We start from the raw sequence: 27,863 nt of genomic DNA, 5'->3' as shown, positions 1-27,863 counted from the left end.
TAGAACTAGCTTACTTCAAGTACCCGGCATTTTCCGATACACAATTTCACACAAAAAAATACTTGTAGAAAAAAAAAAATTGTGATTTAAAAACTTTTAATGATTTTTTAAAAGGTGTTACTGTAATCAATTAATAATAATAATTATAATTATAGCTTTTATATAGCGCTACTTTCATGCTTATAGCGATTGTGAATATTCGTTTGTTATGAATCTCACTGTCTATTTTGTGTCTATTTTAATTTCTTAATGTTTTCTTGAGTTAAGAGGTTGCGTTTTCTCCTGATGTTTATACCTGATTTCACTTATCAGTCGTTGTGAGACATTGGTCCAAAATAATACTAAGCTTATAAATATAAAAAATCACATGTGAATATATGAATGAATTTGTTTTTGATGAAGTCCATTAATTATAGTTGCTTTGAAAATTGATCTCACACATTCCATGGGCCTTGTCATAATAGTCATAGATCTATAAAATCTAGTTATAATCTGTTATCTATATAAGCAAAAATATTTAAGTTGAATTCGAATTATAACTATAGAATCAGTATAGATCTACTTCTAGAATATACATCTAGGTTATAAATATAGTAAAAATAGAATCTAAGATAATCAGAATATAATCTAGATTGTATCTCTAGGCAGTCTAGATCTAAAGTCTTGATTTTAGACTAGATTAAAATTTTTTACACTATATAAACCTTTATATACGCTGCCTTCGTGGACCTCACCAAAACTTTCAACACGGTCAATGATTTATGGAGGATTTTGGCCAGGCTTGAATGCCCAACTACGCTCCTATTCATTCTCAAGCAGTTTCATGTGGGATAAAAAGGCTAGATTAGACACAATGGTGACCTGTCGATCATTTCCCAATAGAAAATGGCGTGAAGCAGGGCTGTGTACTTGCTCCTATTTGCTTTTTTATTTGGCGTAATGCTGGGTCAATGAGGCAGCGATTACACGAAAGCATCGACATCAGGTTTCGTTCGGACGGCAATGTGCTCAATCTTCGGCGTCTACTATCCCATACAAAAAATGGTCTTAACAGAGTTGATAACCGTCTGGCTATAAAACAAAAAAAAAAAAATGCAAACGACAATCCCCAAATTCCAAGAGCACATCTAAGGAAGATTTTGTCTTTAAACCCCTCTCCACAATTTACGATAAACCAGCTCTTCAATATAAAAAAGCAAATTACACACTCAAAATTGTATGAGCGTAGCCAAGGGTGTTTTGTGTTTAAACCCTCTTCAGCTTGGTTTAAAGCTAAAAATACCTCTTCAATATAAAAAGAAGCAAATTAAGCACTCAAAATACTATGAGCATAGCCAAAGGGGTTTTTAGTTTAAACCCCCCGCCAGCGGGGTTTGAAGCTAAAAAATACCTCTTTAAAATTAAAAAAAATCAAATTTCGCAATCAAAATGCTATGAGCGTAGCCAAGCCTATTGGGTGTTTTGAGGGGTTTGATGTAAAAAATACCTCTGCAATATATAAAAAAAAAGCAAATTACACACTAAAATTCTTTGAGCGTAGCCAAGCCAATGCGGGGTTTTGAGTTTCAACCCCTCTCCTCCAGATGGCTTTTTAAAAAGTTTAAAACCCCTCAAGATAGTTTTGAGTTTAATATCCCCCTACAGAGCATTTTAAGGTTGAAAGCCTCTCTCTTAAATATTATGTCTAAAGCAAACTACAGTCACCAAATTCTATGACCGTAGCTAAATGTGGTTTTGAATAAAAAAAAAACACAACAACTCCAGTTTAAAACCCCCCAACAGATGATTTTGACGATAAAACTTCCCTTTTCGATATAATATCTAAAGCAAAATAGTCAACTTATTCCAAGATCGTAACCAAGAGAAGTTACACATGTAGTGGCTGGGCTCCATTAATAAAGTGCAATGAATAGTCATCTGCCGAAATTGAAAAGCACTAAATGTGTCTCAACAAAGATGGCTAAGACGGATTTTAGGAGTCAGTTATAGAGATCGGGTCTAAATCAAGGAAATCCTATGCCGAAGTGGGAGTCGACACCTTAGTAAGGTTGTGACAGAGCGTCGCATGAGGTTTGCTGGTCATGTTCTCCGACAAAATGAATTACGCATAATAAGAGTTGCGATGACATCCTAGTACAACTTGGCGCCACACTTTCATGGAGGTCCTCAGAGCAGGTGGGTTTCAGACATTGCCAGTGACAGATTTTTGTGGAAACAGCTTGCCAGCAAATGCGCCGAACGGCGCGGGAGGGTCTAAGTCAGTAAGAATAGCACATTAGGCTTTTGAAATAAAACTTTTTAATAGCAAAATAATGCACTGTAGGTACTTCAGAATATGCATTTAGTTGGCTTTCAGTACCAGAAATAGTGCGCTGGGGGAGCTCTCAGCGAGGAGTCTACAATTTTTTCACTAACTCCAGGAAGAACCTTTTCAAGGAAATTAAGCCCTGCCATGGATTGTGACACGCACAATCGTACAACTTTGAATTATATGTGGCACCTCAAGTCAATCAAGTTATGTGGCACCTCAAGTCAATCAAGTTATGTGGCACCTCAAGTCAATCAAGTTATGTGGCACCTCGAGTCAATCAAGTTATGTGGCACCTCAAGTCAATCAAGTTATGTGGCACCTCAAGTCAATCAAGTTACCCATTCAATTAATAACAATGCTGTTACTTCCTAGAACGAATATTTGTGTGTGTGTGATAGAGAGTGGGGTGTGTGTGTGTATGTGGGGTGTGTGTGTTGGAGAGTGGGGTGTGTGTGTGTATGCGGGGGGTACTTTTTCGATTGTTTTGTTCTTGTTTTCTTTGTATCATGTCCCTAGACAAAATCTATTATTAGTATAGCTTGTCTATAGCGCTACTTTCATGCCTATAGCATGCTCAGAGCGCTTTTGGTCCAATCTCATTTGTGGGGTATCTAGGAGTTGATTTTCCGTGCTGCCTTTAGGCAAGGGCCCAAAGAGGGAACACATTAAAAATAACAAAAACAAAATAACAAGGCACTTTGGACATTCTGCCTTTAGGCGCTCAGTAAACACAATTCTGCCCGAGTCGGGTGCCGAACCTCGAGCCCCCTTCTAGGTAGCCAAGCCAAGTTCACTTGGCCTCTCGACCACGCTTCCCACATCTATACCTTGACCTATCGTTGTTCTTATTGTTCATATTTATTAAAGTTTCAATGTCAGACTCAGCCTATATGACATGAGCTGCTAAACACAATGAGAGTGACATTGACTGACTATTTGGTGATCGTATCATTAAATTGTAGAAGATGTGTCATTACTATATTCCTTGGTTGTTCGTGACAATCTCATACAAAGCTTATATCAACTCACAGTCTGTCTGGCACAATGTTTGCACTCGTTACTGCCCACGTTACTATTTCTCCTACATCCATTCTCGGATCAAGTTGAAACTTGACACAACTAATTGTATCCAACAACAAAAACACGAATGAATAAAACAAAATACTAATTAGTTATTTGAATTGTTATCGAAAAATGTGGAGTTCTTCCCCTTTAATAATCTTCCTTTTTTTCAAACTATTTATATATTTTTTGCTTGTTCTAGCTATGTGGTCAGGCGCTTGGCTTCCGAACGAAGGGAACTCGGGCTTGAGTCTCGGTAAAGACTGCTGTTTTGATTATCGGAAATTTGAGGGCGCCACTGAGTCCACCCAACTCTTGACATATAGCTGGGAAAAAGTAAAGGCAGTAGGGCGTTGTTCTAGCCCCCGTTGTTAACCGTGGGCCATTTACATCATCTGCCCAATGGAAAACAAGGTCTGAAAGGGTTTATTTTATTTTGTATCTCAACTATTTTTTTTTGGCCCATGTTCAACGTAAGACTCACACATAATGTCCGACTTAACATGTCACCTGGGTAGACAATAATTTGTCAATTAAAAATGATGAGTAAAACTATAAGGAGGTTGCGTTTGCTCACAAACTCATGTGGTCCCATTGGTAGGCTGTTTATTAATAGCAGTACTAGTAAAAAGGAAGGTTTGAATAATTTCAACACCAATACAAGACATTGAACTACAAACTATTAACAATCGTAATCCTGAGTCCCTCCATACAAAACTGTCTTGTAAAACGTGATTCATAAAAAACTGTCTTGTAAGGCTTGATCCATACAAAACTGTCTCGTAACGCTTGATTCATACAAAACTGTCTTGTAACGCTTGATTCATACAAAACTGTCTTGTAACGCTTGATTCATACAAAAATATCTTGTAAAGCGTGATTCATACAAAACTGTCTTGTAACGCTTGATTCATACAAAACTGTCTTGTAACGCTTGATTCATACAAAACTGTCTTGCAAGACTTGATTCATACAAAACTGTCTTGCAAGACTTGATCCATACAAAACTGTCTTGTAACGCTTGATTCATACAAACTGTCTTGTAACGCTTGATTCATACAAAACTGTCTTGCAAGACTTGATTCATACAAAACTGTCTTGTAACGCTTGATTCATACAAAAATGTCTTGCAAGACTTGATCCATACAAAACTGTCTTGCAAGACTTGATCCATACAAAACTGTCTTGCAAGACTTGATCCATACAAAACTGTCTTGCAAGACTTGATCTATACAAAACTGTCTTGCAAGACTTGATCCATACAAAACTGTCTTGTAACGCTTGATTCATACAAAACTGTCTTGTAACGCTTGATTCATACTAAACTGTCTTGTAACGCTTGATTCATACAAAACTGTCTTGCAAGACTTGATCCATACAAAACTGTCTTGCAAGACTTGATTCATACAAAACTGTCTTGTAACGCTTGATTCATACAAAACTGTCTTGTAACGCTTGATTCATACAAAACTGTCTTGTAACGCTTGATTCATACAAAACTGTCTTGCAAGACTTGATTCATACAAAACTGTCTTGTAACGCTTGATTCATACAAAACTGTCTTGCAAGACTTGATCCATACAAAACTGTCTTGCAATACTTGATCCATACAAAACTGTCTTGTAACGCTTGATTCATACAAAACTGTCTTGTAACGCTTGATTCATACAAAAATATCTTGTAAAGCGTGATTCATACAAAACTGTCTTGTAACGCTTGATTCATACAAAACTGTCTTGTAACGCTTGATTCATACAAAACTGTCTTGCAAGACTTGATTCATACAAAACTGTCTTGCAAGACTTGATCCATACAAAACTGTCTTGCAAGACTTGATCCAAACAAAACTGTCTTGCAAGACTTGATTCATACAAAACTGTCTTGTAACGCTTGATTCATACAAAACTGTCTTGTAACGCTTGATTCATACAAAACTGTCTTGCAAGACTTGATTCATACAAAACTGTCTTGTAACGCTTGATTCATACAAAACTGTCTTGCAAGACTTGATCCATACAAAACTGTCTTGCAAGACTTGATCCATACAAAACTGTCTTGCAAGACTTGATCCATACAAAACTGTCTTGCAAGACTTGATTCATACAAAACTGTCTTGCAAGACTTGATCCATACAAAACTGTCTTGCAAGACTTGATCCAAACAAAACTGTCTTGCAAGACTTGATTCATACAAAACTGTCTTGTAACGCTTGATTCATACAAAACTGTCTTGTAACGCTTGATTCATACAAAACTGTCTTGCAAGACTTGATTCATACAAAACTGTCTTGTAACGCTTGATTCATACAAAACTGTCTTGCAAGACTTGATCCATACAAAACTGTCTTGCAAGACTTGATTCATACAAAACTGTCTTGCAAGACTTGATCCATACAAAACTGTCTTGCAAGACTTGATCCATACAAAACTGTCTTGCAAGACTTGATCCATACAAAACTGTCTTGTAACGCTTGATTCATACAAAACTGTCTTGTAACGCTTGATTCATACAAAACTGTCTTGTAACGCTTGATTCATACAAAACTGTCTTGTAACGCTTGATTCATACAAAACTGTCTTGTAACGCTTGATTCATACAAAACTGTCTTGTAACGCTTGATTCATACAAAACTGTCTTGTAACGCTTGATTCATACAAAACTGTCTTGCAAGACTTGATCCATACAAAACTGTCTTGCAAGACTTGATTCATACAAAACTGTCTTGTAACGCTTGATTCATACAAAACTGTCTTGTAACGCTTGATTCATACAAAACTGTCTTGTTACGCTTGATTCATACAAAACTGTCTTGCAAGACTTGATTCATACAAAACTGTCTTGTAACGCTTGATTCATACAAAACTGTCTTGCAAGACTTGATCCATACAAAACTGTCTTGCAAGACTTGATCCATACAAAACTGTCTTGTAACGCTTGATTCATACAAAACTGTCTTGCAAGACTTGATCCATACAAAACTGTCTTGCAAGACTTGATCCATACAAAACTGCCTTGCAAGACTTGATCCATACAAAACTGTCTTGCAAGACTTGATCCATACAAAACTGTCTTGTAACGCTTGATTCATACAAAACTGTCTTGCAAGACTTGATCCATACAAAACTGTCTTGCAAGACTTGATCCATACAAAACTGCCTTGCAAGACTTGATCCATACAAAACTGTCTTGCAAGACTTGATCCATACAAAACTGTCTTGTTTCTGTCAGGTGGGTTTAGTCGCTTAAGTAGGGTATGATATGATGTTCCCGTATCCCCGGCCTGAACAGAGTAACACAATAGATAATGGCATGTACAATACGAACATCGACTAACAGTTATTCAACTGAACAGTTAGTGAATAACAACAGTTATCAATATGAACAATATTTAATAATAATTAATTATAAGTTATCAACATATTTACATATACATCACTATCATGGAAGTCATCATTGAATTAATAATTAGTCTAATATCACGCCAATAAATTTACATAACACACCTTCACGCTCACACTCCATCTCGGCGCCCAACGTAACCTCAACTCCCTACACCTCAACAACAAGAGTTACGGCACAACTCCAAGGGCGGAAAGGCGACACACTTTCCCATAGCCCAAAGCCTAACACCCTGAAACGACAAGAAAACCTAGATCTAGCGATGCCGCTACAAGAAAGAACTTTTCAATAGCGACACCCGTACCGAAAGATCAGCCTACTTAATAAAACTATGTACTTACGTATCCTTACAAGGGGGAAACACAAAACCAGCTACCCAGCCAAGAAACGAAGCTCTCTCTCTCTTGCGGGAACTAAGGATGACGTAAACACAATATTTTAGACAACAAAACGCACTTAAAAGAAACTACTTCCTATACGCTAGAACACCAATATTAAATGCAAAGAAAACTTCACGCGCGCACGACATCCCCCCTCTCCCCCTAACTGGATCTTGCCAAGACAAGTCCAGTCTTCCAAAAGAAATTGAAAACTGAAGTATAGAGACAGCAAAAGGAATTAGGAAACATTGCCCAACATTGAAGCCGAAGAATACAACCTTCATAAAGTCAAAATTACAGAATTATTCAAATAGATGATGTCGCAAAGAACAACATCCATCATAAAACTATTATAACATTACAATGCATAATAAACACAAGCAATACATATTACATACATATTCATATATATCAAGCAATAGCTATAATAAAATAGTCTTTTTGTGCGAATCACACCAGTCTTGAGCACAGGTCTGCAAGTATATTGTCCTCTCCTTTGATGTGACACACGTCGAAGGTGTAGTCCTGGAGCATCAGCGCCCACCTCGTAACACGGTGGTTCGTAAAGTTCGTGCTCCGGAGGTAAGCCAAGGCCTTGTGGTCCGTCTGAAGGTGTAACGTCGTTCCCCTAAGGTATCTGTCAAGTTTTCTAATGGCAAATACAATAGCCAAGCCTTCTCTCTCGATGATGGAATACCTCTGCTCCCGAGGCAACAACTTGCGACTCACATACTTGACGGGATGCAGAACACCATTCACGCACTGGCTCAGTATACCGGAGATTCCTTTGTCCGAAGCATCGGTCTGAAGAAAAAATGGCAATGAAGGATCAGGCTAACAAAGTATGGGGTACCTACACAGATACGCCTGCACCCTGCTCAAAGCTTCCGCGCACTCATGATTCCAGTGCACCCTCACAGACCAACTCCGACATAGTAAATTGGTAAAAGGAAACAACTCCGCGTACCCAGGCGTACCTGCTGTAAAAACCCGCCAATGCGATTAATAAGTATGATTAATAATTACAGGTATTAATTTTTACAACCCTCCAGACCACTTTAAACCTTAAACCTTCCTTTAACTTAGATATCTTTAAGAATAACAGTTGAACAAGATAATGCTACTATTATACCACCCGCGGTACAATTAAGCATGTCATTAATGATCTTCATCCTATACGACAGAAAATGCAACTAGATTCGTAACCCAGATCCAATTGCTAAATTCAAATAGGATAAGATTGTACTATTACTATGGTATATGCTCTATTACATGTACATTTTACTCTACTACCAATGACTCAACCAAATAGTAAACGCAATACTTTCATGTGTGTGCTAACCTATCAAACCACGCCCGCAAAATTTACCGATGCGACCAAATTACTAACTTAATCATCACGTCAACCTCTCAAGCTCACACGATGAGGGACTACCACAATACTTCTACTACCAAATTTTGACCTGTCCAAATATCTAACCGCCTTAACAACGTCTGCTAAGTTCTTAAACCTTACATGTCCAACACCCATGGACTTCCCGTTTGCCTCTAAAACCTCCACAAACCCAAACAAACCAAACTCCCTAAACCTATCCTTAAGCCTTTGCCAGTTAACATTGAATGGCAAATTCCTAATAGTAACTGTATAACGATACGGCATTAACTTATACCTAAGGCGACCTTCCGAATCGCGACGACCCTCTAGTCATCTATGTCTAGATCGCTGGTCTTGGTCATTGACAATATCATTGGGATCTACATCCTCAACATCTGTCTCATTATTTTGGGCAACAAATTCATTAGGGCACTCAGCTGATTTATGACCTTGCTCACCACACCGAAAACAAACAATTACCTTCCTTTTAACCATTGGACTCTGCTTAATCACAGGCTCACAACATGCTGCTGCCACATACACAGTTTCTTCTTTACTAATTGATACATTCGAGTCAGCCACCTTAAAACCTTCGATTACCTCAAGCATGTTCTCTACCGTACTATGTTTGTTTAAGACAAGCTGCCTGTACACTTCACTTGATACACTTTCTGTCTTGCAACGCTTGATCCATACAAAACTGTCTTGTAACGCTTGATTCATACAAAACTGTCTTGTAACGCTTGATCCATACAAAACTGTCTTGCAAGACTTGATCCATACAAAACTGTCTTGCAAGACTTGATCCATACAAAACTGTCTTGCAAGACTTGATCCATACAAAACTGTTTTGCAAGACTTGATCCATACAAAACTGTCTTGCAAGACTTGATCCATACAAAACTGTCTTGCAAGACTTGATCCATACAAAACTGTCCTGCAAGACTTGATCCATACAAAACTTGTAAAGCTTGAACCACTGCGATCACGTACACCCGTTAAAATAAAGGTACAGGAGCTCAATTAATATCACGCTCATGTAACCTTTATTTACACATTGTTCCAATAATTCCGGTTAATTCAAAAAAGTATTTTTTTTTCTAAGAACGATACGATCCAGGAAGAGAACAAATAAAGAAAAGCGATTAGGTGACCTTAAGAAGAAACGGGAAGGGCTGAAAGAGGGAACACATTAAAACTAACAAAAACAAACTAACAAGGCACATTGGACATTCTTAGTTGTCACCTACATCACTGCTCCAAACAATGCTAGCTTATACCAAATATTAAATTTTTGGTAATTATCGTTGTTGTATTTATGCTTTATGTCTGTACTTTCAGGTCGTTCTATTTTCATTGTGTATTTTTCTGTTATTGTTGTTGCGCGTGAATGATATAAGAAGAATGTATATACACAGTTTAATTGGCCTCTATTTGGTAACTAGGCCAACTCTAAGCTCAATTATTTCATTCTACACACGCTTGGTCTACGACGTGTTAATATTGCTGTCTGTTAATTTAAGACAAAACCTATTCGGTCTGCTGGCCACATTTCTGTCACAGGCTTTGCGGCACCAAAATAGGATCGATTCCAATGAAGATGTTCCTCTATGGAGTCTATGGGAATGTCTGTGAGGTAGTCTGTGAGTGAAGCCTGTGTGGGAGTCTATGGGAATGTCTGTGAGGTAGTCTGTGAGTGAAGCCTGTGTGGGAGTCTATGGGAATGTCTGTGAGGTAGTCTGTGAGTGAAGCCTGTGTGGGAGTCTATGGAGATGTCTGTGAGATAGTCTGTGAGATAGTCTGTGAGTGAAGCCTGTGTGGGAGTCTATGGAGATGTCTGTGAGATAGTCTGTGAGTGAAGCCTGTGTGGGAGTCTATGGGAATGTCTGTGAGGTAGTCTGTGAGTGAAGCCTGTGTGGGAGTCTATGGGAATGTCTGTGAGGTAGTCTGTGAGTGAAGTCTGTGTGGGAGTCTATGGGGATGTCTGTGAGTGAAGCCTGTGTGGGAGTCTATGGGGATGTCTGTGAGGTAGTCTGTGAGTGAAGCCTGTGTGGGAGTCTATGGGAATGTCTGTGAGGTAGTATGTGAGTGAAGCCTGTTTGGGAGTCTATGGGAATGTCTGTGAGGTAGTCTGTGAGTGAAGCATGTGTGGGAGTCTATGGGGATGTCTTTAAGGTAGTCTGTGAGTGAAGCCTGTGTGGGAGTCTATGGGGATGTCTGTGAGGTAGTCTGTGGGTGAAGCCTGTCTGGGAGTCTATGGGGATGTCTGTGAGGTAGTCTGTGAGTGAAGCCTGTTTGGGAGTCTATGGGAATGCCTGTGAGGTAGTCTGTGAGTGAAGCCTGTGTGGGAGTCTATGGGGAAGCCTATGGAGGAGTCTGTGGAGGATTCTGTGGAGGAGTCTGTGGAGGAGTCTATGGGGGATTTTGTGGAGGAGTCTATGGAGGAGTCTGTTTAGGAATCTGTGGGGGATTCTGTGGAGGAGTCTGTGGAGGAGTCTATGGAGGAGTCTGTGGAGGAGTCTGTGGGGGATTCTGTGGAGGAGTCTATGGAGGAGTCTGTGGAGGAGTCTGTGGGGGATTCTGTGGAGGAGTCTGTGGAGGAGTCTATGTGGGTTTCTTTGGGAAAGTCTGTGTGGGATTTTTTGGGAAGGTCTATGGGGAAATCTGTGGTTTCATTAGGTATTGTGGGCAGGAGTTAAAAAGGGCGGGACCACGTCACGGTCCGGTTAAGGACATTATTGACTTAAGGAGTTTGCGCAGGTGTAGCGTCCTGCATATGAGACTGTTGTGAAGTGGATGTGGCGTAATGTATGACTTTCATCCTCAAGTCGCATCTCTCTAGGCGCATCTCTCTAGGTGCATCGCTCTAGGAGCATCTCTCCAGGCGCATCTCTGTAGGCGCATGTCCTTTGATTCCAAAGTGCAAGGCTGTGCCTCTGTGTTTTCGCATGTAATGACGTTTAACGGGTTAGTGAATGACGTAAAATATGCGCTTTGCACTGAGGTCTTGATGGCCCAGGATTCGAACCCAGCCCGCCGTCATTTCCCCCTCCCCCCGTCATGCAGTAGTATAGGGTTAAGGTTAGGATGTAACCATCTTCAATCGTTGAAGCAACATACGAAACATGCCCCAAACAAATCAAACAACTGTCGCGATTGTTTCACCTTCACAATTTCCCCTATCCCTTAGTCACTAATCTGGGACCATTGGGGCACCACACAAGATCTGTTTATCGTCTTTCTCCATTCCTCTCTGATAGAATCTCTTTTAATGCTGGTCCGTCCATTCTCTTACGGTCTTACACCGTCTGTCTCTTCTTCTTTTTCCTAGTAAAATGTCCTGAAAAAAGGTTTCAGCGAGCCCTGAGGACCTTGTGATAAAGCGATAGAGTTTAAGTTTGCGTTTCTTTTACAGTAGTTAGCAGTTCATCGTGGGGTCCGATCACTCAACTAATCATCTCCTAAATCTCTTCCTTTGTAATGCAATCTTTCATGTTTATAGTTTTATTCAGAACATATTTTTTTAAGCTTTAGCATTTACTCTCTCTCTCTCTCTCTCTGTCTCTCATAAATATATAACACTTCAATAACACTTGGTATAAAGAGAAAAACGCCCCCCGCCACTTTTTATTTTTTCTCTCTTCCAGTTCGAGACCCAAATAATCAAGAGAAAACATTTCGCCAAGAATTCTCAAAGGGGGCTTAACTTTTTGTGGTACTAAAATCACGTGACGACCAATGCGGCCCTCTAGCGGACGTTTTTTTTTTCCACGGCAAAAATCTCTTTTGAAGACAAATTGAATGCGTTCTTTCGTCTTCTTATGTTGTTGCTAACATTTTCAGAAAGACAAAATAAAAAGGGGGAGGGAAGGAGGGGTGTGTATAGGGGAGATAACAAGACACGGGCTACAGAAATGAAACGAAGTGTCTAAATGATCAGTCTGTATGTTACAAACAGTATGCAAAACAGTGGGAGAAGTCGTGAGGGTGGGGGGAAGCCATGCAAGCCTAAGCCTGGCACATCAATCCGCCCGCACGTGACACTATATCCAACCTTTAGAAATACGGAGACATAAAAAAAAAAAACTTGTCTGAAAAAAACAACATTTTAAAACTTAAGTAGATACAAAATGAGGTTAGATCATCAATGAAATTCATAACACCATTTGTAAAATCCATAATGATAGAGCCATTCCAGATAACAAAAATACAACCTACTAAAATACGCACAGAGGCACAAAGGTAAAGGCACACTTCTTATTCATAATGATTGGAAATATTCCTATAAGTAATTTGCTATCCAAGATCCAATGGACCGAGTGGAGCATGAAATGTTTTTCAGCGAGAAACAAAGAAAGACTTTCTTTAATTCTATTATTAACATGAACAAGTGAGTAAATACTTATTTAGAAACGCGTAGGACGTTAAGCTCCTCATTTATTGAAGTAACTTCTGTAATTTATAAATAAGATCCCTGTCAAATTATAATTCGACCCCGAATGGGATCGCGAAGCACAGGTTGAGAACCTCTGGACTAGATGATCATTGTAAGAAAATAAGTTTATGATTATTTACACATGCGTACATATTAGGAAAAAATCCTTTATTAGCTCACGTGAATTAATGTTCGATAGCTTCATTATAAGCGGTTAGACTAAACAAAATCAATAACTGAGTAACAATGGCACACAGAAGTGAAAATCAATATTTATTCCGTGGAAATTTTCAATCAAAAGTTCGTCCTATCTGTATAACGGAACTATTAGTATATTTTAACATTCAGTGTGCATTCTGTGTTTAAATGTCTTCTAAACACTGTGTTCATCTACGTGTGTTCAGTTCTGTGTTCACCTAGCTACTGTCTCCTGTCATCTTCCTGCTAAATACAGCGCGCTCATCTGTTGGTATGGAGGTGCGCTAGCTGAGTGGCAAACCGCTTGGCTTCCGGGTTTGAATCCCTGTGAAGACTGGGATTTTTAATTTTGGGATCTTTGGGCGCTTCTGAGTCCACCCAGCTCTAATGGGTACTTGACATGAGTTGGGGAAAAGTAAAGGCGGATGGTCGTTGTGCTGGCCACATCACACCCTCGTTAACCGTAGGTCACAGAACCAGAAGACCTTTACATCATCTGCCCTATAGACCACAAGGTCTGAAAGGGGAACTTTACTCTTTTATCTGTTTAACACAGAGCGTTCAAGTACTTGTTAAACACTGTATTCATCTAGCGGCTACCTGTTAGACACTCTATTCATCTAGCGGCTAAATACTGTATTTATCTTCCTGCTTAATAGTGTAAAATGTTTTGCATGTTTCGCAAGTTCCATCAGAGTTGAAGATAATTTACTTCCTAGTTCAAACCTCCCGCAGGACGACGGGAGACGAGAGCTGGCAGGGTTTGAGCCCGGGACCACCAATAAGTCCAAACGATTATCCAGCGCGCAAACCGCACGACCAGGCAGCTGTCATCTACCTGGTAAACACTGTGTTTATCTGATACATTTAGTGATTATCACTTACAAAACAGTGTGTTCCCCTAATGAGACTCTACTCTTTAATTACCGCATTCATCTGCTAAACGTTTGTCCACCTACTTTTGTACACTTCGCAGAGTGAATTTCTTGGATAAAGATTGAATGGATTGAAACCTGTTTCTACTCAAAATAAAAGTTACACGTTTCCTTTGAAAAAGAAACGGGTTGTGGCCACCGAGTGGTTAAGAGCTTGGCTTCTGAACCTGGGGTTCTGGGTTCGAATCTCGGTGATTTTGAAATCATGGATTTTTAGGGCGCCCCTGAGTCCACTCAGCCCTTATGGGTACCTGACATTATTTGTGAAAAGTTAAGGCGGTTGGTCGTTGTGCTGGCCACATGACACCTTGTTCGTTTACCGTTGTCCACAGAAACAGATGACCCTTAACATCATCTGTCCCATAGATCGCAAGGTCTTAAAGGGAAACTTGACTGATATATGGCAGAATTTAAGTCATTGGTTAATATGCATGGCTAAATGCATGACGCGTATGACGTGATCATCTTCTTTTTTGAAGTAACGTCTGTATCATATAAGATAAGATAAGAGAAATCCAGAAATCCAGAGAGAGAAAGACTAAGGGTGTGAGCTGAAATGTGTCGGCGCAGAAGATGTGCACTTGCTTTAACTGACCTAGAAGAGAGCACCTGGCAGCCTGCGGCATGAGATTTATTACCAAAGACCGCGGGGTACACCTTTGAGATGTAAACGTTATTACCAAAGACCGCGGGGTACACCTTTGAGACCTAAACGTTATTACCAAAGACCGAGGGGTACACCTTTGAGACCTAAACGAAATCCACTGCCGATGATACACATAGACGGCGGAAAGAATCTAAACCGACCACCGGCAGACAACGGCTATGGCTGCAGAGGATGCGACACAACATGAATATCAGAGTTTCTAAAACTTTTTGACCCGGGGACACTTTTATATAGTCAAAACTTGCTCACGGACCCTTAAATAAAAAAAGGCTACATGAATACATACTAAATAAGTAAAAAAAGAAAATCTATTAAAAACAACATTTTGTTGAAGGATTGTTTATTGAGATTGTGACAGGTGGGGAGATGTGACGTGTGTGTGGCGCGTTTTATGTCTAGGGGATGATTATTTTTAAAGCTATCACACACCAACCTATCAGCATATGAATCGGGAGCAGACACGCAACGAGACAAAGCAATGAAAGATAGATACAAAAGTTAAAAATGAAGAATATTTATTTACATAAATATACATATAAGAATAAAAAGAGGGAGGGTTTGCATCTATCTCTAAATACTAGATTTAATCATCACTCTTGCACTTAATAAGAGAGTATGTCACTTTGTCCTCTGACTTAGCTGGTATTCCTGTTGATGTCGCAGCTGGCTGTGTCCTGGCTTGAGGTTCTGCAGCTGGAGGTGGCGCTCTAGCGGATAGAGGGACGCCGGTGATATAGTTCTTGTGGAGTCTCAATCCCCAAAATCTAATATCTGTAGTGGGCACAGTAGGGCGGGTGGCCGGCTACCGTGGGCACAAGGTTACTGCGGGCAGAGCTGATCTGCCGTGGGCAGCGTAGTTGACAGGATATGTCCAGTGAGTTGCAGAGGGTTGGCGTAGCTATGACGTCTCACACAGATCTGAATCTATAGGGACGTCGCACCTAATAGCTTGACAGGTGGGCTGTCGAATAGGCGGGCAATGCCGATAGCGCCAAATACTAGAGTTGAGTAGATCTCAGTAGACAAAGGCAGTGCTGAATAGCACTAAGCACAAATGCAGGTAAATAGATCGTTGATCCAATAAGTAAGGTAAATAGGCAGTAGGTGATTCTCGATAGCAAATAAATAGGCAGGTAAATAGGCAAATCTCAGTAGGAATGTGCAGTGCTGAATAGCACTCGGCACATGAATAGGCAGTAGTTGAGTGGCGTCGAGTAGACACTGAGCAGCAAATAGCAAATAAATAGGCAGACACTTGAGGGAGGCTGCGGATAAATAAAGACAAGTTAGGACATGTCTCTCATGCATCTTATCGATGCCCTCGACTGAGGTGCATTCGTCAGATTGGTGAAATTGCTTTAGAGCACAATGAGGAGATGATGACAAATGGGATTTGGGAAAATAGATGGCAGATAGTAGCAATATAGAAATGTACATAAAAGGGGAAATAATAATATAAAATGTACATAGAAGGGGAAATAATAATCTCAAATAAACAACACAGGTGGATAGAGAAAGAAGGGGGGGGGGAGAATGGGCGGTGGTCAGCGACCCAGATGGTTTGTTTACATATGACCGTGGGTCGAGAACAATGAAGCGTGCTTGAATGGAGAGGGTGTCCCTTCAAGCGGCGCAACTCTCCTTAGAGTAAAATGAGTACAGGGGAGACAATTCACTACAGGGGAGATATCTCGTATCTCTTTTCTAGACGCAGTATTAGTGCTCTAGTAAAATTATCACGGTTGTGAGCCGAGATAAAGAAAATAAAATAAGATGTACAAATATATACATGGTTGCGTCAACGATCAATTGAGCAACGTTGCATAAATCCATACATAGGACATGTTTATGTTCTCTACTTACGCCAGTGAGAAATACACAATGCACTAATTAATGTAAATGAAATAATAAATCCAATGGAAATAGCACAAAAGTAATTAAGATGGAACTTGTGATTAAGTTCGGCTTACCACCAGGTATTCCTCTAGGAGTAAGAATAAATGATATAGTCCAGACTCGATAGCTCAGCTCGAATGAGAATGAAAAAGGGTCTTGCTTGAGTTGGTTTACTTTATATAAGCCTGGAAAGTGCGGGCGGACACAGGAAATGTCCTAGGCTAAGAATTATCTTACACGTGGGTGAAGTAGCCTTAAGATGGGAGCGTCGAGAGGCGCTTTGACTCGAGTAATCTCCTAGATCAAAGAGAGACGTAGGAGAAAAGGGGGGGGGGAGGAGTGACTTGCATTCCACACAAGGTGGTGTCCACTGCGGCTGTCGGACATCCTGCCGATAAGATCAAAGAGTCTGTACGTATCTTTGCCCCGGTCGAGGGAAGATATGTGAAAGGACGCGCCTTAACTCTCCAATGTGGTCAACTAAGTCTAGCCTGGAGGGGAAAAGGTGGTGCGGGTGGAGAATTTAGGGGTAGGATGGGGAAATAATTAAAATAAAATAAATAAATAATGAAAAATATTAATTAATGCTGTGATAAATTTGAGTGACTCTGACAGCGAGTTTTTGACTTGTCACAGAGATTATAAAGGATGAGGTTCATCAGATTGTATGAGTGTATTTGTGGCCGGCTCAATGTGCACAAATTTCGAGTCGGTTTCTTGTATTTGTGATGAGTTTCATTACGCCAAGGAATCCACTTTGTACCAAACAAGAATAAGGAACTTCTTTATAATGACCCGTAATGCTGAATGTGTGGTATCCTGGATTTATATTGGTTGCAGTTTTTCGATTGTCGATATTTCAAGTGAGTATGTTCACGCGCACAAATGGCTCAACACCCAGACTGGTGTATTCAAGTGAAGAATGGGTTCAAACCTTCGACTTAGGTCGTCATAGAATAGTACGTAGTGGACATTTCAAACAGGAATGATGGGACGAATTGCCGGTCTTAGGTATTTGTAGGCCCTAGGCGAAGTGAATTTGGTGTCACCAAAAAAAAAAAAAGATAAAAAATAAAATTACGCAATTTGTTAAAAGCATATCTGTATCTCTATCGAAATGAATCAAAATGTTTTCAACACGTTCTTTATTGCTAATTGAAGACGACCTTAAGCACAGATCTTTCCATTCAAAGCCGAGATAAGGATTCTCCTCTGCATAGTTTGAACATGCATTTTCCGTGACCGTGTTCATGACTTTTTCTGGGAATTGTCCGATTCCTTGACCACTTCTTCTAAACCCATTCGCTTTTCGTAAGCTTTGGATGGACAATACTCGAAATAACGCCAGGAGACATTTTCACCATTTGAAATTGTCATGTAGAGTTGTGCATCTCACTTAGGACCCTTAGGCCAACAGAGGCGAAGCTCCCTCTTACCGGCCTGGATGAACGCGCACACCATGCATACACCGTTCTGTCTGGCGAGGGGTGAGACTCGACGTGAAACTCGAAGTTTAGTTTTGCGTTCACTTCCAGTGGACACGGACACTCCGGACTCGCGGACTCCGCACCACCGGGAAACCAGCCCTTTTCCTTTAATCTACCAGGCTAACCGTGCGGGACACGACATTTATGTAACGGCCCCTTACTGGACGGCGCCATTTCCACCAAAAGATCTTCTAGCATTGGTAGTCTAACAAGTAAAACAAGACTTAATCGAGGTCCCCACAGATTGGATCCCAAAGCTGCCTACGGCCAGCCCTGCCCGTATACAAGAAAAAACTATATTGGAGTAGTGGAGAACTGCTACTTCTGGAAACCACTGCGCGGCACATCTCGGATATAGGATTACTCGTCTGAACCGCACTATATAAAAAAAAAAATTCAACGAAGAAGAATATTAACAAAAGTAACAAGATTACAAAGACAGTTTGTGTAGAAACACAAACTCAAAATCGGCCCCCGAAGTGGTCCACCCAGGCAGGATTCAATATTTTCAGAAAGAACATCCGAATGAAATTATATCAAAGACAAATGAGAGATAAGAATGGAGAAAGAAGGTTGACAGATCTTGGGTAGTGCCCCAACTGTCCAGCAGATCAAAGGATAGGTGCTAGTGAATGCAAAGTTAGATGTGAACCTGGCCTAACTAGTTCCCCTTTCAGACCTTGTGGTCTATAGGGCAGATGATGTAAAGTTCATCTGTTTTTTGTGGCCTACGGTTAACGAGGGTGTCATGTAGCCAGCACAACGACCAACCGCCTTTACTTTTCCAGAACTAATGTCAGGTACCCATTAGAGCTGGGTGGACTTAGAGGCGCCCAAGGATTCCGAAGTTGAAAATCCCAGTCTTCGAACACGGGACTCCCGGTTCGGAAGCCAAGCGCTTTACCGTTCAACTGCCGCACCTACCCTGGCCTAAAGTCCTATAATTGATGTATTTGCTTTGAAAATGCTAATCCTCTTATTCGAATCCTAAAAGAAGAAAAAAAAAATAATTTCCGCAGTGTTCTGCAATAGGAATTATATCAAGAAAATGTAGTTTACAAGATTACTATTCGTTTTAAATTAGGTCTAACTTATAATGCATACTAAAAAACGTTTTGCCTTTAAAAAAAACTGCATGCATAAGTGATTTTAAAAATTAGATTGTTCGCTTTCAGAAAAAAAAAGTAGCCGTTGCATCAGAACTTTGAATGGTCTAAAATATTGTGATGTCGGATTTTCACTATCTTTTCTAGTTTACGAGATCTAAACGGGACGGACGGACAGACGGACAGACATTTTACACAAAACTAATAGCGTCTTTATCCCTTTCGGGGGCCGCTAATACTCATGACCTTATAGTCAGTGTATGTTTTAATAGGTAATGTTGCAAGGTTTTAATATGCTACGGATTTCTCCTTGGGAGAGTAATTTCTGAAATGCTTGGTTGATCACACCACTGGAACGGGGGACAACTTCGCCCTACACAATAGTGTGCTTGGGTTGGGTTGGGTTAGGCGAGTGGTTGGAAGGTAGTTCTCCTAAGATCCCACACTGAGATAATGTGAACGCTTGTGTAAAAAATCTGTGAAGTCATTAAAGTGTAAGACGAACTGTGAGTTTAAAGGCCGTGAGGATACAGCATAGGATAAGACGAACTATGAGTTTGAAGGCTGTGAGGATACAGTCTAGGATAAGACGAACTGTGAGTTTGAAGGCTGTGAGGATACAGTCTAGGATAAGACGAACTGTGAGTATGAAGGCTGTGAGGATACAGTCTAGGATAAGACGAAATGTGAGATTGAAGGCTGTTAGGATACAGTCTAGGATAAGACGAACTTTGAGTTTGAAGGCTGTGAGGATACAGTCTAGGATAAGACGAACTTTGAGTTTGAAGGCTGTGGGGATATAGTCTAGGATAAGACGAACGTTGAGTTTGAAGGCTGTGAGGATACAGTCTAGGATAAGACGAACTTTGAGTTTGAAGGCTGTGGGGATATAGTCTAGGATAAGACGAACGTTGAGTTTGAAGGCTGTGAGGATACAGTCTAGGATAAGACAAACTTTGAATTTGAAGGCTGTGAGGATACAGTCTAGGATAAGACGAACTTTGAGTTTGAAGGCTGTGAGGATACAGTCTAGGATAAGACGAACTTTGAGTTTGAAGGCTGTGAGGATACAGTCTAGGATAAGACGAACTTTGAGTTTGAAGGCTGTGAGGATACAGTCTAGGATAAGACAGACGAAAACGAAATAACGCATTAAAGGTACAAAAAAAAAGTAAAGTTCCCTTTCAGACCTTGCGATCTACGAGGCAGATGATGTAAAGGTCATCTGTTTCTTTGGCCCACTGTTATTGTGGGTGTCATGTGACCAGCACAACGACCAACCACCTTTACTTTTTCCCAACTAATATCAAGTACCCATTAGAGCTGGGTGGACTCAAATTGTACACTACAGATCCCAAAATTACAAAGCCCAGTCTTCTCCAAGATTCGAACCCTGGACCCCTCAGTTCGGAAGCCAAGTGTTTTTCCATTCGGTAACATATTCATACAACTAAAAATTTCAGTAAGAGATACGAAATTAAAAAAAAAAAATATTATAGATTTTTTTATTGGTCCAAAAAAAATAATTTGTTGGACTAAACTTTCCACTATAACAATAAAGACTCAAAACAAAAATTATAGACACTAAATAAAAAACAACAACAACTGCCCCACAAGCAGTGCTTGAAGACTGTGGTGCCGATGTACTTCGTAACGAGGTAGGGCTTTAGAGCACATCAACTGACAGTGGAATAAACGAGTTAACAATGGTGTCAGCACAACGACCTTCATTCCCCTCCCCCTCATAACTATTGTCACAGGAACTTAAGTCTGACCTGAAAATTGTATCCCCAAAACTACAATTCATAAACATGATTTGTACCATCGGGCTAAGGCTTCAATTCCTTGGTTCATAAAAGGAATCATTGTATACTTTCAGACTGTCCACTAGTTTGTATGGACTTGAAATGTCACCTCAAGATGTACAAGCAAGTGTTTTATTGTATAGTCTTTCTGGTCATAGTGACTTTCATAACACTGTAAGTATCAATGCTCTTTTCACTAAATCCTATACTACGCGAATGATGCATACATATTCCATACATAAAGACACACTTTTGTAATGAGAGAAAAAGGTGAATTATATTTAGTACATTAATAAACAGTCTTGACGCCTATAATATATGTTGGTGTTTTTTGTTTTTAAATATAACCCAGTTAAACAAACTGTGCAGATATAGTGAGGATGCTAACTTAATGTGGGTGTAACTTAGTAATGGTGCTAATTTAGTAAGGGTGCTAATTTAGTAAGGGTGCTAAGTTAGTAAGGATGCTATTGTAATGAAGCTGCTGACTTAGTGAGGATGCTAATATAGCGAGGGTGCTAACTTTGTAAGGGTACTAACTTGGCTGGGGTGCTAGATTAGTGAGTGTGCTAACAAAGTAAGGGTGCTAACCTAGTGATGGTGCTAACTTATTAATGGTGCTAACTTAGCCGGGGTGCTAGGCTAGTGATATGAACTAAACTAAATTTAAACAGTTAAACTAAAACTAGGTTTCAACTAAAATAATCTAGTTAAACTAAACGTTTATCATCAATTTTAAGAAATAGTTAAACTAAACTAAATAAAATTAACATTTAACAGCTTTTCATAACAATCTTTTATGATCTAGACCTAGCTAATCATCCGACATTGTCAACATCAATTAAAGTGCAAAAGTCGGAGAAGATGTTACTTCATAAAGGCACAATAAAATTCGAAAACAACAACAAACAAAAACAAATAAAAAACAAACAAGGTTACAAAGAAAATTTGTGTGGAAACACAAACTCAAAATCGTCAAAATCGGTCCCCGAAGTGGTCCACTCGGGCAGATAAAAGGCAGGTTTCAATATTTTCAGAAAGAATGTCAGAACTACAAACTATCACCAACTACCAGACTATTTCCGTCGATACAAGACGTGCTGTTCCATTGTTAGTTCGACTTAACGACTTGATACCACAGAATACGGAGATTTATTAATGTTGTTATTATTACATTGTTAATATTCATAAGTATTCAATGAACTGGTAGTTATAAAGATATAGTTAAATCCTAGGTGTCACTTACAAAGACCGCATCACGAATGAAGAGATTAGAAACAGGATTAATACAGGATTTGGACCCCATGATGACCTGCTAACTAAATCAAAGCCTCAACAAATGAACCTTTCCCGGGAAAAACAAACAAACAAACTTTTCCCTTTAGTTGAGTGTTACAGTGGCACAGTGGGGCCTCACGTGTATAATAAAAAGTCCCTACGTATTAATTGTTGTTTTAAATTATATTCCACTAGTATACATACTTAATAGACATTTTCTCTTTTTAAAAAAAGTAAACATTTTTTTTTAAATTTAGGTAGCTAGTATGAGAGAAATTACTTAATTTAGTAATACTTGCATAGTTGATTTTAAAAATTAATTTTTTCGCTTTCAGAAAAGAAAAAAGTAGCCGTTGCATCAGAACTTTGAAAGGTCTAAAATATCATGATGTTAAATTTTGAATATCTTTTCTAGTTTACGAGATCTCAACGGGGCAGACAAACGGACAGACCACACAAAACTAATAGCGGCTTTCGGGGGCCGCTAAAAAAAAGATGTCTAAATTAATATGTGTCATGTGTCTGTATTTTTGCTTTGAATTTGAAACTTAAGAAAAGAAGGGTACTTTTATTTTTTAAAAATTATATAGAGTTATCGTATAACGGAAAATCTTACAATACCGGTAAAGTTTAAAATCTCATTAAAAAAATAGAACTTGAATTTTACATTTTGATCTAACCAAAGAAATAAAAACGAAATTTCTTTTGTTTTAAGAAACATTTGACCAGTGTAACTAGTTTAGTGTCAAGGTAGATCTACGTACTTATGCTTGGCGACCATGCCAATGTATGTTCTTGTCTGACCACTCAACATACTTTGTAGTGTCAAGGTAGATCTACGTACATATGCTTGGCGACTATGCCAATGTATTTTCTTGTCTGACCACTCAACGTACTTTGTAGTGTCAAGGTAGATCTACGTACATATGCTTGGCGACTATGCCAATGTATTTTCTTGTCTGACCACTCAACATACTTTGTAGTGTCAAGGTAGATCTACGTACATATGCTTGGCGACCATGCCAATGTATGTTCTTGTCTGACCACTCAACATACTTTGTAGTGTCAAGGTAGATCTACGTACATATGCTTGGCGACCATGCCAATGTATGTTCTTGTCTGACCACTCAACATACTTTGTAGTGTCAAGGTAGATCTACGTACATATGCTTGGCGACTATGCCAATGTATTTTCTTGTCTGACCACTCAACGTACTTTGTAGTGTCAAGGTAGATCTACGTACATATGCTTGGCGACTATGCCAATGTATTTTCTTGTCTGACCACTCAACATACTTTGTAGTGTCAAGGTAGATCTACATACATATGCTTGGCGACCATGCCAATGTATGTTCTTGTCTGACCACTCAACATACTTTGTTGCATAACGTGCAAGGGAAAAAACACAGGGTGGTCTGGTCATCATGGACACTTCAGTGCACTTTAGGTCTATATGTGTATGTCTATCTGACCAGGTTGTTAAATTCAGTCGGACACACAGTCCATTTACTTTTTGTGCAGGGAGGGTGTGGATTAAATTTTTAAGACGCCATTAGTTTTGTGTGAAATGATTGTCCGTCTGTCCGTTCCGTTTAGATCTCGTAAACTAGAAAAGATAGTGAAAATCCGACATCATAATATTTTAGTCCATTCAAAGTTCTGATGCAACGACTATTTTTTCCTTTTCTAAAAGCGAAAAATCTAATTTTTTAAATCACTTATGCAAGCAGTTTTTTTCATAAAATTACACCACTTTTACAACTATTCACTATTAATATTAATAAATAAGGGAGGCTCTTTAATAAGGACACTATGACATTAACATATCTATAACACATTTATGCAAATTTTTTTAGACTTTTTGTTAAAATTATATTTTTTTTTTATCCATTTGTATTGCTACGTTATGTTAGTTCTGTCTATTGGACTACTACATTTACTTTTATCTACATAACTCTAACTATAGATTTAGATCTAGATCTCAATAATAGGTCTACTAAAGACCATCACCTATTATACACTTCGGCTTCATCTAAGGTTTAAGCCTAAGCTATAAAAAGCGCGTACTTGATGTTCCTGCAGTTAATAAATCACTAAATATTAACCGTGTGAGTCTCAACGCACTAGGGCACCGTGTTGAGAAATCTATTCTCTGATAACACGGACAAGGAAAGCAGCAGTTCTTTGTATGGTTTCCCTGTCTCCGTTCAGGGCCAACTCACCATGCTAACCAGTCTCTTTTTCACTCATATGGCCATGTTTAGGGGTGTAGTATCGCGCACTCGTAAAGCAGATAGTTAACCGTCTCGTCGTCTTGCTGGCAGTGTCTACAACGTGAATCAAATTTGGGTTTAAATTTAGCAAAACAGACTCCGATTGGACAATGTCCCGTTCTGTACCTAGCAGTTGTCACCTGCTCTTCTCTGTTCAACTGCCACCATTAGAAAATACGTTTCCAGATGCATGACGTTGCACCTGGTCGCTCCTCTGATGGCGCATTTTATGGCGGTGCGAAAAACGAGTCTAGACAACCACTCACTAAATATTAACCTAACAGGCTTATCAGATTCCCACTATGAGCAGAAATAAAACTCCACCACTTGATTCCTAAAACAAAATTCTAACAACCCCATTCATATTATTGCATAAAATCTTTTGGCAAAAAATGATTAATAACATTTATAATGCTGCTACTTTCACGTGTAGACAAGAGGCTCCATAATTTCTACCAGCATCTTACTTTACCAATCCCTCTTCAAATGCAGACAGTGACTAAATAGTTTTTAATTGCACCTGTTTTTGATAATCAATGTGTTGATATCAGGTACTAGAAAACAGGGATATGCATTTCAACCGCTACTACAACTACAAACGTTTTACACATTTTAATTGAACTTTTTAGTTTGTTCATAAAATGACAATGGCACGAGATTTGAACTACGATTTGAACTAAACTTTTTTTTCTAGTTACACTTTGGCCTTTATTAAATTTGTTTAGTTAAACTAAAAGTTTCTAATTTTTTAGTTAACTTTTACCTATCATAAGTGCTAGCTTGGTAATGGTGCTAACCGAGTGAGGGTGCTAACGTAGTGAGGGTGCTAACTTAGTAATGGTGCTAACTGAGTGAGGGTGCTAACGTAGTGAGGGTGCTAACTTAGTGAGGGTGCTAACTTAGTAATGGTGCTAACTTAGTGAGGGTGCTAACGTAGTGAGGGTGCTAACTTAGTAATGGTGCTAACTGAGTGAGGGTGCTAACGTAGTGAGGGTGCTAACTTAGTGAGGGTGCTAACGTAGTGAGGGTGCTAACTTAGTGAGGGTGCTAACGTAGTGAGGGTGATAACTTAGCTCGTTGCCACGTCACCGGTCTGTACGACGTGTCAACAAGCTATTGGTCTACACTGCCCACAGGTTGTGACATTGCAGGTCAGCGTTCAGGCCTTCTTTAACAATTGGTCTCGGGTAGACTCAACAAAGGCTAAAAATACATTATTAGGTTGAAAAAAAGACTGATAGTCAGAAGCAAGTAATGACTTAATCTTAGGCTGTAACTAGCTGGGAAGGTAATTTAATATGTGAGATAACTTTCAGCATGTATATAATCTTGTCAGTCCTTGATTTGTTTTCAGATATTTAAATTCGCCTTTCAAACACGTGGTCAGCTTCAGAGGTCTCTACCTGAACAGGTCACAAACACAGGTGTGGCCTGCAACGTCCACTGTCACTATGTCCAGTCCGTCACCTACGTCGACACCCAAAGCGATCGTTAACACCACTGACGCCTCAACTAAGGAGGCGCCGGTTGTGTACCTGACTACGAAGTTCAAAGGAAGACTTGGCAACCAACTGTTTATCTACGCCTCGTTGGTGGGCATAGCTCGTGCTAACAGAAGAGTTCCATTCGTAAGGAATGGCGGAGATTTGAGCAGCCTTTTTAAGATCACACATTTGAAAGCAAACATCGACTCTTGGAAGTAAGCTCTTTTCAGAATCAAACCATTCATTATGAATTGATCGATGTCTTTGTTTTCATTTAGTTATGGATGTTCCTTTAGAATTAAAGATAATTACATTTGAGTTGTTTTTAGCCCATACTTCACGCCGGAGGGATGGTGATGGTGGGTGCCAGGTTTCGTGCATAGGACAATCGAGACGACAGGTTGCCATCCATGTTTGTATAAAGCTTATTTGAACTCAATATGTGTGTCTGCCTGTCTGTCTGTCAGTCTGTCTGTCTGTCTGGTACAAATTTTGTTCACGTTGTTTCTCCTAGAATGAAGTTGAAACTTTGCACATTTATGACAACACATGAAGTAATCGAAAAAATAATTAGAGAAAGAGAGAGAGAGAGAGAGAGAGAGAAGAGAGAGAGAGAGAGAGAGAATACAAAACAAAGGGGATATGCATTGTGTAGAGGACTGGGTCGTCGGCTAAAAATGTGAATTGACAATAGACAACTATAAAGCATGCTATTTCTAACTAATTGGTTAGCTCAGTGGCTAGCACGTCGGTTGCCGTCATAAAGGCTTAAATTCTGACTAGTGCAACTTTTTATAATGGGTATGAACCTGGTACCATCCAGAAGTCCAAACCACTGTCCAGCATACCGCACGACCAGGCAGCAATTCAATGTTGATGACATCACATGAATAAATAAACAAATGTACCAATTGGTTAGGCAATTTGTCATCATAAATTAGTTTTGTTACTTATAGAAATGTACTAATTTAAGAGGAATTAAGCCTTGTGTTGTGAATTGGGTTTTTCGCTAAAAAAATTTGAAACTTATAATAAATTTTAATAATTAAACTCAACGACAGTTTAACGATATTTTTGTTCTTTTTAAATCGATTTTTCCTGGTAAAATTATCAGAGACTTTGAACGTACTTGAAATGATATATATCTAAGAAAAGAAACCTTAATTAGTGTTGGTCTGACACGTTACCCAATACAAATCCATAACTACAATTTATTGTTGCAACATCTTGGAGTTGTCATAGCGGGAAAACATAATTTAAGAACCAAATGTTATCTCAGTCATAATTTTTTTTAATTAGCTTTCGTATTTGTCATCCTATAGACTGCTCACTGCGCCATGTTGCAATTTTTAAAACAATAAACATGTAAAGGGGAGGGGGTGATCTGAGAGAAGTACCCACTTTAGGTGCACGAGTTGGGATTTGAACTCGAGCCCCCTTGCTAAACAGCCCAGACGTTAAATGCCACTCTGCAACAGATCACATCATATCAAAGCAAATGAAAAGTTGTAACAATCGTAGTAACAGTACTTCTCATAGTGAAGGGAAACCACTGGTGAATGGATAACTTTTTGATCGATGGTATTGGTTGATCCGAGACCAATCGATATAGAAGACCTAACACTGACCTGCAACGTCACAACGTTTGGGCAGTTTAGACTAATAGCTCGTTGACACGTCGTACTGATCTATGAAGAACAAAGTACTGCCAATCTCTAACATAGTGTCTTGAACGTTGTTTATTTTATTTGTTTATTTACATTATCTGGTAG

The 27,863-nt window shown here is 39.3% G+C and overlaps 1 protein-coding gene across 4 annotated transcripts in view; it reads left to right on the top strand.

Annotated features, from left to right (window-relative positions):
* Positions 1 to 27,863, top strand: part of LOC106065819 (galactoside 2-alpha-L-fucosyltransferase Sec1-like) — a 76,960-nt gene that overhangs the window by 37,187 nt on the left and 11,910 nt on the right. For 3 of the 4 annotated variants that reach the window (XM_056015070.1, XM_056015067.1, XM_056015068.1), the window contains exons 2-3: positions 21,131 to 21,230; positions 25,962 to 26,306. In XM_056015070.1, coding sequence (XP_055871045.1) covers positions 21,148 to 21,230; positions 25,962 to 26,306 — 428 coding nt within the window. In that variant the 5' untranslated portion in view covers positions 21,131 to 21,147. Of the gene's footprint in view, positions 1 to 12,390; positions 12,770 to 21,130; positions 21,231 to 25,961; positions 26,307 to 27,863 lie in introns of those variants that run through there. The other variant, XM_056015069.1, reaches the window with a different exon arrangement.

This window comes from Biomphalaria glabrata, chromosome 17, assembly GCF_947242115.1.
Source record: "Biomphalaria glabrata chromosome 17, xgBioGlab47.1, whole genome shotgun sequence".
NCBI lineage: Eukaryota > Metazoa > Mollusca > Gastropoda > Planorbidae > Biomphalaria > Biomphalaria glabrata.
This window is presented reverse-complemented; position numbering and strand designations above follow the sequence as displayed.